This window comes from Ambystoma mexicanum, chromosome 7p (assembly GCF_040938575.1).
Source record: "Ambystoma mexicanum isolate Mex_15411 chromosome 7p, UKY_AmexF1_1, whole genome shotgun sequence".
Taxonomy (NCBI): domain Eukaryota; kingdom Metazoa; phylum Chordata; class Amphibia; order Caudata; family Ambystomatidae; genus Ambystoma; species Ambystoma mexicanum.
The window spans coordinates 386,322,897-386,335,160 of NC_090939.1; the positions used below are offsets into that span (position 1 = coordinate 386,322,897).

Below are 12,264 nucleotides of genomic sequence, written 5' to 3' on the forward strand. Positions count from 1 at the left end.
GGGCGTGGAGCCGGCGAGCGGCTCTGGACAGTATTCTGGGAGCAGCGCCTAATCTGTCCAAATCGGAGTCTAATATGAGATTCATGTCCCCCCCCAGATGATCGGGACCCCCACATATCTTTGGAGCAGGACATTGATGTCATCAAAGAACTCAGGTGCTTCTATGTTCGGGGCATATGTGTTAACCAGAAGGCACTCTGTATTAGCGAGCAGACAGTGGAGGATCACATACCTAACCTCTCGATTTATGTGACTAGTGCAGAGGGAGAATTCCACGGACTTATGAATTAAGGTGAGGACACCCCTGGACTGGGAGGAGTAAACAGTGTAATATTTGTTGGGGCCCCATGCCGGAGCGAGAGAGGACGAAAGGTGTGCAAGGGCGTGGGTTTCTTGCAAGAGGAGTATTTTGACCCCATGCCTCTGGGTGTACACAGTTATCCTGCAGGCCTTCGTGAAGTTGCTAAGCCCTCTGACGTTCCAAGACATTAGCCTAACAGCCATTTTGCAGTTTTCAGGGGGCATCCCAGCAATGTGTGGCGTTGTTTGTTGAACATGCGTTGGCTATCAATGCAATGGCACGTTGCCTCGCGCCCAGAGCCACTACTACCTTGCCATTTTTGTTATAACATCCCACAACTGTATCCCCCCTCCCTCACTGCCCCCCCAACACAACAGTGATCTGAAACCCACCCGAAGACCTAATTCGAGCATGCCAAACCCAACAGGGCAACGCTCGCCTGTACGCCCAACTGGGGCGCAACAAGTAATAATAACAAGCCAACCTCGGCATTGCAACTGCAGCGAGGGTCGCTGCTGCCGTGAACCCGACTTAAATGAGTGATCGGTGCAATACACCGTAGATCGTACAGCGGTATCACATGTTAAGTTTACGGGAGATATTACAACAAGTTACGACTAACAATGGATATACAAGATAAAGGATCCATGAGTTCAGCAAGGAAATTGCAGATGTCAAGTGTGCCGGTGGTACAGAAGGAGGCCCACATACAGGGGTCAAGACAGGCCTCCTCAACCATCATCCACCGGCTCGTCCATCGGGCCAGGGAGGAGAATATGGGCTTCAATGAATTTTACCGCCTCCTCTGGGACTGTGAAGAAGTATAGCTTATTGCGGTGGGTGAGCTTTAGCCTTGCAGGGAACAACATGGCATATTCCACTTTCCTTTCTCTGAGGAGCTTTTTCACACCGTTGAACTGCCTGCGCTCCATTTGAACATTAACGGAGAAGTCGGGAAAGATTCAGATAGTCTGAGACTCCAGTTTCAGTTCACCCCTCTCCCGGGCCAAGCGCAATATGTGATCCCTATCCCTGAAGCTGAGGACCTTGGCAATAATTGGCCTGGGGAAATCGCCCGGCCTAGGGTGGGGGGCCAACGCTCGATGGGCGCGTTCAATCGTGAAGAATGGGGAGAGTTGAGGATTGCCCAAAAGCTCTCTCAGGAGGTTTTCAACAGCTATTCCCATTTTGCCTTTGAGGGCCGTCTCTGGGACCCCCACAATGCGAATATTGTTCCTGCGGGATCTGGACTCTAAGTCGTCGCACTTCGCCTTGACTTGTTTCATATCGTGCACCAGGTCTGCGACAGTGTTTTGGAGTGTGTGCACCCCATCCTCATTGGCCCCGATCCTGGTCTCGGCCTCCACCAGCCTAGCACTGTGCGGATCCAGTTTGGTGCGCATTGAGGCCACACTAGCGTTGATGTCATCCAATTTTTCGTGGAAAGACGCAAAGTTCTTTGCCATAGTTTCCATTAGTGTTGTGAGGTCCGGCTGAGGGGGACATGAGGGTGCGTCTGGATCGTCTTGAGACAGGGCAGCTCCCCCCTGCTCCTGTCTAGAAAGTGTTTTGGCATACTTGTCCATTGCCCCCATTTTGTTGGCCCCGCGTGCTTTGCCGGACATGTTTTGGGGCACGCTGAGACCCCGCAGGGCAGCCTTTGTAGGATGTTGGCACTGGGGCCACGGGCTCTTGGGGATCGGTAGGGGAAGGGGGGCCTCAACCTCCCATCCAACACAGGACTGACTGCTGTATAGGCCAGTGCGCAGTAATCTCAGGCCCCCAGCTCCGCACCTGCAAGTGTCAGCGTTCAGCAGAGGATGTAGGCGGCAGTCAGGGCGGCAGCAGGCCCCAATCGAGAGTGGCAGCCGGACCACGAGGCACCAGCGGGGGAGCCGCATCACCCAAAAGGCAGCAGAACCACCCCAACCGCCACCGCAGGGCCGGGGAACCCGGCGGAGAAGCTGCCAGACAGATCCGGCTCGGTGTCCTCGTTGCGGGGGACCGCTCCAGCAGCCCCCGCGGCATGATGTAAACGATCTGCCAGCTGCAGGAGTGATGTTGCCATTGCGGTTGCTCCACCAGGGGCAGGCCGGAGAGGGGAGCCGCGCGGGCCAGCCGCGACCACAGGTGGACCCCGCAACAGGGAGAGCGGGGCTGGGGAAGGAAGCGCCGCCCAGAGGCGTGTGAGGGCCCAATCCCGAAGCGGGCCTGGCAGAGAGGAGAGATCAGACCCGCCGCTCTAAGCGGCAGCTCACCACACAGCTAGGCGAAGGAGCCGGGTAGTCAGTCAGCGCCCGGGTACGGACCCTCGCAGGACACAGGGTGTCGGGGCCGCAGCTGGAGTACGTGGCCCAGAAGGCCTCAGCCGTCGGGCGCCCAGTGCGGGAGACGAGCGGCCCCTCAGCTCCGATTTTTGCCCCGACAAAGACCAAAATGTTGCTCAGTCGGTAAGCAGCACAATGCCCACGGTCTCAGCTCCAGATGATGCAGGGAACCGCTGATTCAGGGGGATATTCAGCCGTCGGGCGACGGAGCAAGAGAGCTAGGCAGCCATCTTGCAGGCTGCTCAACAGCACCCCCTAATTATTTATTTGAATATTCAAATCACACATAAGTTTAATATATAGATATATGGGGTAGCAATCCCCAAGGGGTGACAATACAATTCAAAAATAAGTCAAGCAATTAAATTCACTTATAATGATGCAGCAAAAAACACAGGGAAAAGAACAGTTTTGTTTTGTGCACAGATAGCGTTTAGGTTAATATTTCCCCCTGCAAAGTTTTGTTTAAATACAAATGAGCAATCCTACACCAATGTGAGTAACCTGCAGGTATTCAGGAATGAAAGACAAGTTCTAGAGTTTATAGGCAATCTTCCCTCCCCAAACAAGAGAGAAAACCATTTTTGGCAAATGACACTTTTAAACTTGACAGGGGAAAATGGCTTTGTGAAATACTGCAAAAGGGTGCAAAAATGCTTAAATGGATAGAAATTCTTAGGAAAGCAACTCTAAACAAGTACTACCACACATGAGCTATTATATAAACAACCCTACACACTTTTGATCAGGATGGGATGGAAGAAGCACTTTGAAATGGGCAAAAGACACATGTAACTTTGACTAAAATTGCTAATTTGCGGCAAACTATGCGATATTGAAGAGAAACAGGTCAGATACACTGATGCGGTTTTTAGTTGTGGATGTAGCTAAGAGTCTTAGGTATCAGTGAAAGTTGAAATTTCGTTTCTATCCTTAAAACTGAAGAGGTTATAGAGGTTTTAGTGAGAGGCGTTTTTGCAAAATAGGCACGAAATGAAAACAGAAATTTGATTTTCAAATGACAGATTGGTTTTCTTATACTAGATTAATGACTATGAAAAAGAAGAGACCACACATGAACCCTCATGGCTATGTGGCCAGCGCAACCATTCACATGATGGGTCCTCAATTTCTTCTGGGATTTACTTTAGTTACTTCAAAATCACTAGGGAGTTATGGTTTTGTAACACAGATAAGACAAAATCAGTGCAAGAAGGTTTCTAACAATACTATGGTTCTGAATTAAAGATTGGGTGGGTTGAGATAGGGATAATACAATGCAAATATATTATGGGTCACTGTTCTTCCTATTATACTTACAGTCCTTTATAATTAAATTGGACCGTCCGGTTCTGGTCATGGGGTGGATCAGGTCTACCGGCAGCAGTGCACCTCTGGAGGCATTTGGATCAGCGGCGTGGTTCTGGTCAATTTCGGACTGCACCTCAGACTGGATTTGGATGGGCCCTTCTGGTTTCTGGACACAGTAGATGACAGGATGCAAGTTTCAGCAGGCAAGCCTTAATGGTAGCAAGCCAAGCTGAATGAGAATTATTCTTTCAAGTTTGGGATATTTGAAATTGGGTCTAGCTAGCAAGAGTTTCAGCAATGCTAGAGTCTAGATTCTGCAAAGAAATCTGGATCTTTCAAAGAATTCTGGAGTCAGCTACAAGATGAAGAGTTTTGGAATAAGGTGCTGTGCGTAAATCTGGATGGGTTCTGGAAGCAGTGTGTTCTGTAAGTAGCCTGTTCTGGAAGCAGTCTCCCTATGTGTAGTAAAAACTCCTATATTTATCCAGTTACAAAGTTTATGGCATGGGCAGAACTTCAAAAAACACACTCCCATGGTTGTGAGTGACTACAGGCATGTGCTTTGTTTTGGTTGGCAGTCTGAACAGAGCTGTCATCTTATGACAGGATTTAGGAACTCCCACATGGATTTTTACCAAAACATACCTTTGCACAAATGTACGTTTCTAACATTATGTACCCTAATAAAATTGGACACATATATATTATATTCGATTGTCTACATTTACATTCACTTTGCATCTTTGTGAGAGCTGTCTTGGTTATTCTACGGATTTTTATCAATTTTACCCATAACCATGTGGATTATTCATTTCTAATGTGATACCTCTCTGGGCACTTATCAGTAGATCATGTACATACAATCGTAAGTTTGCAACATTAATAGTTTTGCCACAATCAGAAATTGTTCATAACTTTGGTTCCTTAAATGGTACGAGTTTCCTCAATGTCTTCAAATCACAAGGCTGAAATTAGTTTAATGTCTACCAAGTTTCAGATTTATCCCTATTTAGGTTGCTCAGTAAACAAGTTTTAAACTTTAATCCCAAATAAGGATTTCACATCAAAGTTTCCAGGCAGCAGCTGTCCAGTCCTTTGAAGTTAATTGAGAAACCTCCGCCACATCATGCCCCTCCTTGCAGAGGTCCTTGTTCAGCCTGTCCTTTGTTCTTTGGTCAGCCAGAAGATGAATGTCTAATGCGGCCCCATTGTGTTGCCTGTTGGCATTATGCGGGCACCATTAGCAGCCATTAGCCTTCCTGTTCTCAAGGAAGTGTGAAGCGGAGATGTCAATTTTCCCAGGCCAGACTGTCAGAACAGAATTAAATAGTGGATTGGCCCCAGACTGGGCTCCTTGACATTAAAGTCTTTTCATTTCACATATAAAATATAAGCACCATTTATAAAGGATTTAAACATTATAAAAGAATTAGCCCTTCACAAACATGCTTTAAATAGTGGATTTTGCAATTTGTTCCAGAAAAAGAAACACCTTTAAATGGGTTTGACAGCTAATTTCCTTAAGCCGCTGCCAGGCAGGGAGGCCTGGATTCCTCTGACTGCCTGGATAATCCATGATTTCAGCACACTCTCCTTTCCATAATTCTCTGGGAAATGACAGAATATTTGAGGGAATTTTCGGATTAGGCCCTTCTGGGGCCCTGTTTCAGGTGACAGATGACAGAAGGCAGATGACAGATGACAGGTGACAGCAGTGATTCCTGTTTTTACACCAACTTTGCCTGTGTGTGTGCCAGGGTGTGCAGCTCTTTTGGTGGTTTATGAAACCTGTGCATCCTTGCAGATTTGGTGCGCACAGGAGTTATTGCCTCCATTTTTGGCAGTTTTCTTTTCCCATTGGCAAAGGGGTACAGTGTGGCCAATTGGTGTAGATAAAAATACTCCACAGTTCGCAGTGCAAGTTATCTTTCTCTGATTGTGCTAAGTGTATCGTGTGTGGCGTGGTGTCTTGCACTGGGTCTTGCACAAACTCTAGGTGTAGTCCTCTGACTGTCCGTAATACCCATGCATCGCTCGAAAGCGCGTGCCAGTTCCTCCAATTCTGCCGTGTTCTCCCTCACACTGGTGGATAAATGCAAACTCTCACCTGTGGCGGAGCCTTGACCTCGTCCTGGGCCTCTTCCTCTGCGGCCTCATGGGAATTGTCCTCTGCTGGGAAAAAAGGCATCCTGCTGCTTGTTTTCCCAGTAATAGGCTCTGTTGTTGTGAGGTCTTCTACCTCCGTGAAAGCGTCCGGCTGCTCGACCTCGATAGAGACCGGTCCCGGAAAAAACTCTGCCTGAGAAGATTTTCCGAATTGATGCTTGAGCTTTCTCGAGGGATGTGTAGGTCCTCACAAAACTCCCCATTTCCTTGCCAAAACTCTCTCTGAAGAGGAGGACTTGTTCTGCTTCACATGCTTCGTACTTCGCTAGGTCTTCTAGTTTTGTATCTATTTTTAGTAGGAGCCCTCTTCTCCTTTCTGAAGAAATGGCGCAATTTGCATTTCCCAGTAAGCATACCACTTCCTGTGCCCAATTCGCCAGTGCTTCTGGATCTACTTCTTCCCTGGTATCCCTGGCTCGCTCCGTTAGGTTCATTATCCTCGCTAGTGGACCTGTGAGGTCTAGCATCTTCTCTTGATAGCTCCTCCAGGATCTGTCTATGCCTTTGCGTGGATCCAGGGTTGTTTTAGTAATGAACGCTAGCATTTTAGGGTCCAGCTCTGGCGTTTCTGCTACCTTGCTTGGTAGGTCTGGCCGAGGGCATTCTGCTCTTATGCACTGCCTTATGTCTTTGTCCAGTGCCTTTCTGAGCCTTAGGGCAATATACTTTCATGCATGCCAACCCTCCCGATTTTTGAGTGGAAAAATACTGCTATTTTTCACGTTCTCCCGCCTAAAATAATTATTTCCCAATGCATTCCAATGGTGAAATTATTGTCTCCCGATTTCGCTGTAGAAATCTCCCTCTCAGCCACTTCGGAATGTTGGCATGTATGTACTTTGTCACCCTGGGTGAGGGTTGCCAGACCAAAGATCTGGTGTTTCTAATGTCTTCCGGCTCAAACGTTATTTCCTCATGGTCATCCACTAGATGTTTCTCTTTTCAGGCTCTTTTACCCCCTCAGGGCTTCTCCCAATCTTCCTCAGTTCTCCCTTCTTCCTCTTGTGAAGATAAGTTGGTTTATGGTGACTCCTCTTCCAAGTCTGGGTCATCATTTCCCATATAGTATTCCCCTGGGGATGGGGTCGCGAGGCTTGGCACTCCTGACCTTTTCATGAAAGCTTCTCTCAGTTTTCCGAACGCATCAGCTGCCTGTTTCTCTATTCGCCCTGTAGTTACGACCCATGCGGTCGGCAGAGGATTTCCTCTTGCGGGTCATTGTACTTGCCTTAAGGCCTCTCTCTGAGGTCACTGTGGGTGTGCTTTTGGTAGTCTCAGTGCTTTTACAGGGCTGGCTCAGCATAGATTCCAGAGTCGCCAGTTTGTCTTGTAAGGGTTTCACCCTTGAGCCACTGCATTGACCAACAAGCTTCCTAGCATCTCTTTAAAGCTGTAAGCCAGGTCCTGATCCTGCTCCTCCTCGTTCCACTCAAACTCAGACATATCTGTATGTTGGGTGCTCTGTGCCTAATACCTGTCAATGCAGGTTTATGTGCACTCCTATTGCTGCATGTGCCAGATGCTTATATATCACTATATTTTTTTTATTTTTAGTTTTTTTTTTATATGTGGCTAGCACCTTTTTCTTTCTTGTCACCTCTCAGTAGTTTTCTCACTTCACCTCTGTGTTTCCCATGCGGGTCTCTGAGCCTTGTGTGAGGTGTATTTGCTTTCTTTGCCTCTCTTTCTGTGCAGATTTTGCACAGCTGGGCTTCTCAGCGTGGAATGCACTTTCTACATTTATTAATCACCGCCGGGCCTGGGGCCATTAGAAAGCATTCCTTTTGCTTGCTACGCCGGGTCTTACTATGACTTCCAGTTCGTGACGAGAAGCGCTTCTCTGGTTCCTCCCTCGCAAAGGAGGGGCCTTTGCGCTCCTCTTGGGGATTTCGTGCGTGCTTCAACCCGCCGCCGCGAGTGTGGAGGCCGGAGCATTTGTGGGGAGATAAGGGAGAATGGGCCACCGGTCGTGTCGAGTATGCAACACGGAGTCCGTCTTCCTCACAATGTATTCACCGTTCTCTGTGTGTTGCTACCCTCAGCTAAAGAGGGTATAACCTAAAGTGATGCGCTACTTGTTCGGTCCTCCCTGCGTGTATGCTAGCTAGATCCCAGTAAATATGTGCTAGTGCAGGTAACTAAAAGCTATTACGGTTCTCGGTAGCATGCTTTTGCTAAATATACATTCCCCAAGGATAATCTTTCGGTTCTCTAACTCATATCTCAATCTTTAGGGTATAATATTACATTTGTCATGAGCTTAAGAAAAAAGGTACACTTATGTGCTCAAGAGAGAAAAGTAACTGAGCTGGAGTAACCAGCAGACCCTAGAGAGAGCATGGAGGCGCGGCTGAGAGACAGCGAAGTCAAGGCAGTTGAAAGCCAGAAGTCGAAGTTGATACTTTCCGTTAACCAAAGGTTTACAGCGACGGTGCAATTCCGAGCATCCAAAGAAGAGGAGGAGTCCACAGACAGGAAGTGACACATAGACTGGACTAGCACTGGCAAGGACTACAGAGACAGCAGAAAATGTAGTTTTGTAAGAAAGAAAAAAGAAAAAGGAGCAGTGTAAAACTTTTAAAGCTTTTTTTCTGTTATATTGTTGAAACTGCTGACGAGTAATATTAAAGAAGTTGAACCATAATGGTTGTCTCCAGTCTTGACATAGAATGCTTTACATTAGTGCTTTTTTCAATTAGCAGACACGCATTTCACGATTCAGTGAAAGCAATCTGCAGTGCTCTACATATATATATATGAGTGCTAACGGTGAATATGTTCATCCTGAATCCCCATTCTTAAGTTTAAAAGGACAAAGAAATGTTTCTAATTCCTCACATTAGTACCACCTCATAATTTTCTGCTTTCAAAGTTAGACATAAAAACATTTCTTTGGATTTAAGAGAAAAGGAAATCACAAATATACTTTCTTTACCATATGTATAACCGTTTGCTTCAGATGTTTGTTTAGGTTCTCAGCTTTACTAGTATCCAGGCCCCTCCTGAATTTTTTTCAGATACACTGAAGAGTTTTTACCACCATACCTGGGGCCAGATTACAGTAACTTTGCACCGGTGCAAGTGCAAAGTTTGCACAGTATTAGCACTAGGCAAAGTTTTTTTAAACGTGTACATATTAGAAATCTATTGCACCATGACAAGTACAGGATGTCATGGTATAAGCACCAGGGCAGAAATTGCCCTTGAGGAGAAAAAGATACCATTTCATTCCATTATTGCACCAGGGCAAAGTTTGCCCTAGTGCTAATACGTAATGGCATTAGCACTAGGGCAAACTTTGCCCTGGTGAAAAAACACATCGGAAATGTATCTTATTTGCACTATGGGAATTTTTACTGTTGGGGTAGCTTTGACAGTTTCTCTCTTCTCTTTCATGCCTGCTTTCTTTCTTGCTTTCTTGTGTCCTTTTCCCATGTTTTCCCGCGGGCTTTCAATTAACTGGAAATATATAGAATTCCTATGTATTTTATATGTTGTTAGGATTTCTAACGTTGCTTGTAACAGACAATTAAATTATGCAAACTATAGACGTGAGTTCAGACAGGATCTGCAATTCTTAAAGGCTTCTGGCATACAGCATGCAGACCAAATTAGTCTCCAACTTTACACTTGCTAGTTTCCAGTTCGGCATAATACCTTGAGTACTGAATGGTAAATCATGTTACATTTTCATTGTTATGAAGGCCATAAGGAGGCGTTCAATAAAAGGCACAAAGAGTTGGTGTATTGTTTTTCAAATGCACCGATGTTTCCTTATTAACTGATGTTATTCTTGCCTTACATTCTTTTTTAGGTCATTGCAGCGGAAGGTGAAATGAATGCTTCTCGTGCCCTGAAAGAAGCCGCATTGGTCATGTCCGAATCCCCGGCAGCTCTGCAACTTCGCTACTTGCAGACTCTCTCCCATATAGCTGCAGAGAACAATTCGACGGTCGTCTTCCCTATCCCTATCGATCTTCTAAGTGTGGTTACTAACAAATAAAACCTGATCACCTCTTAGGGGAAATCTGCAGAACTGCAGTTGCACATTTCCACCTCCTCCCTTTTGCAAAACTATGATCCACCCAGCAAGACTGCCATGTGGCCATGCAGTCACAAAATAATGTCCCCTGCTGCATCCGTCACTCCCTGTGCTTGCAGCACTTATCGCCTGCTTTCCATTCTCTTATCAACCCCACGTTCATTTTCTTTCTTCCAGTAGACTAATGTCTGCATACCTCTGATGCGGGCACTTTATGCCCCTCTACGGACAAGCCTAGGTGAACGAATGAATACAAATATGCTATATTTCTGAGAAAACCCACAAAAAAATAGATTACAAGATAAGATGAATAAAAAGATATGAAAATACATTAAAAAAACAAAGCAATACATTACAAATATAAATGCAACATATATATATATATATATATAAGAATTCAGTCTTAATATATAAACGTACATGCAATAAAATGACAATAATAAGCAAATAACTAGGAATTTTCAGTAAAATGTATCATTTGCAGAATTTCTTGTGACAATTCCAGGCCCTTAGTAGAAAGCTGGAAATAGCATAAACTCTATAAATACATTGAGGCATTTTATAGAACTCTAAGGCCTCAACCAGAGTCTTAATATTTTTTGCCTTTAGGGATTGGACAACCCACCTTCTTCTCAATTGCCTGAAAACAAAACTAGGCAGAAAAATTAAAGTGGTATTCATCCTCCTTTTCAGACCCACACATCGGGCAGCATAAATTAACATATGTAGACCAGTTCCTAGTATTCAAATTTTACTGTAAAAATGAAGACTGTGGAAAACGCCATGCGTTTTGGAGAATCTGTTTTGCTACAGGATGTTGCTGAGGTTTTGGATCCAAGCCTCAAGCCTATTTTAGGCAAAGAAATCTACAGAAGAGGAGGGCAAGACCATAAATGTTTTGTGCGCCTATCAGACTCATCTAGGAGAATATTTCTCTCAACTCAGTGTCAGTTTAATTCTTATATATTTGTGAAAAGTACCCTTTTTAGGAAAGCAATGGATTAGCACCCAATCCCAGTAAAACACCTTTAGCTTTCCTATGCCAGCCTGGACACGTAGTTACGTGATCTTAACATGATGAAACCAAGCTCAGGGTTTCACATGATTATTCTCAATTACATACAACATTGCCCCCTTTTATTCCTTTAGTTCGTCATGGTCCATATCCTGACCCAAAGCAAAAGAGGCTTCAGTTGTGCATGGTGATGAATTCCAAACTGTTCTACTTCCAAGTTTACAGCCACACTCAAAGTGTACATACGTGCACCCAATAACTTCTTGATAAACATGTTCTCACTCGCTTTTAGTTTAGGAATTTCACAGACTCCCCAAATTTCAGCAGCATGCAAGGCGGCCAATTTCATTTGTGCCCTGTACACCTCTAGGATAGATTCAATTATGGAGCGCCCACATTTCTTTGAGAAGCTGAACAGTGCTCCTGTACGCCTATTCATAGTTAATTACCATCTCTCTATAGGGGGCTCGACTCCCAAAATTTGTTAAAACGTACACCCAGGTAATCATATAAATCTACATTGTACTATTTTCCACCATTCAGTTCTAGGTCAATGGTAAATAACGTTTTTGTGTTCTTTCTGCAGCATGTCATGATCTTAGATTTTGTTGCATTAATAACTAGATTCATGTTCTTACTTCGAATTGCAAATTGGACCAAGTCCTTCTTAATGCCCTGCAGTGTCGTAGAAATTAAAACTGTTGTCTGCAAACATTAAAATATGAACACGTTCGTTTTTAATCAATGGCGCATCTGTCTGTTTCTGCAAGAGAGACGCAGCTGTTAATGAATAGTGTGAATAAGTACGGAGCCATTACACAGCCTTGTCTTACCCCCTAATTGAACATAAAAGGCTCTGGCAAATCTCCTTGATGTCCCCATTTGACAACAGCTGTATTACCCCGTCTAAAGGGCCTTTATACATTTGATGAGTTGGGGCAGGAGGCCAAGATCCAGCAGAGTGGCCCACAGCAACCACCAATGAACGTTGTGAGTGCTGCTTTTAGGTTAATAAAGACCAGGAACTAGGACATATCCTAATATACAGTATATTTATCTATGATCGAGGAAAGCCTAAAAGCCTGCTCTATGCTACCTACTC

General features: G+C 45.1%; 1 protein-coding gene across 1 annotated transcript in view; it reads left to right on the forward strand.

Annotated features, from left to right (window-relative positions):
• Positions 1-12,007, forward strand: part of LOC138525943 (stomatin-like) — a 217,548-nt gene extending 205,541 nt beyond the window's left edge. Inside the window, exon 6 of the mRNA XM_069636241.1 lies at positions 9,920-12,007. Within this exon, the coding sequence (XP_069492342.1) occupies positions 9,920-10,108 (189 nt within the window). The 3' untranslated portion in view covers positions 10,109-12,007. The remainder of the gene's footprint in view (positions 1-9,919) is intronic.
• The last annotated feature ends 257 nt before the right edge of the window (positions 12,008-12,264 follow it).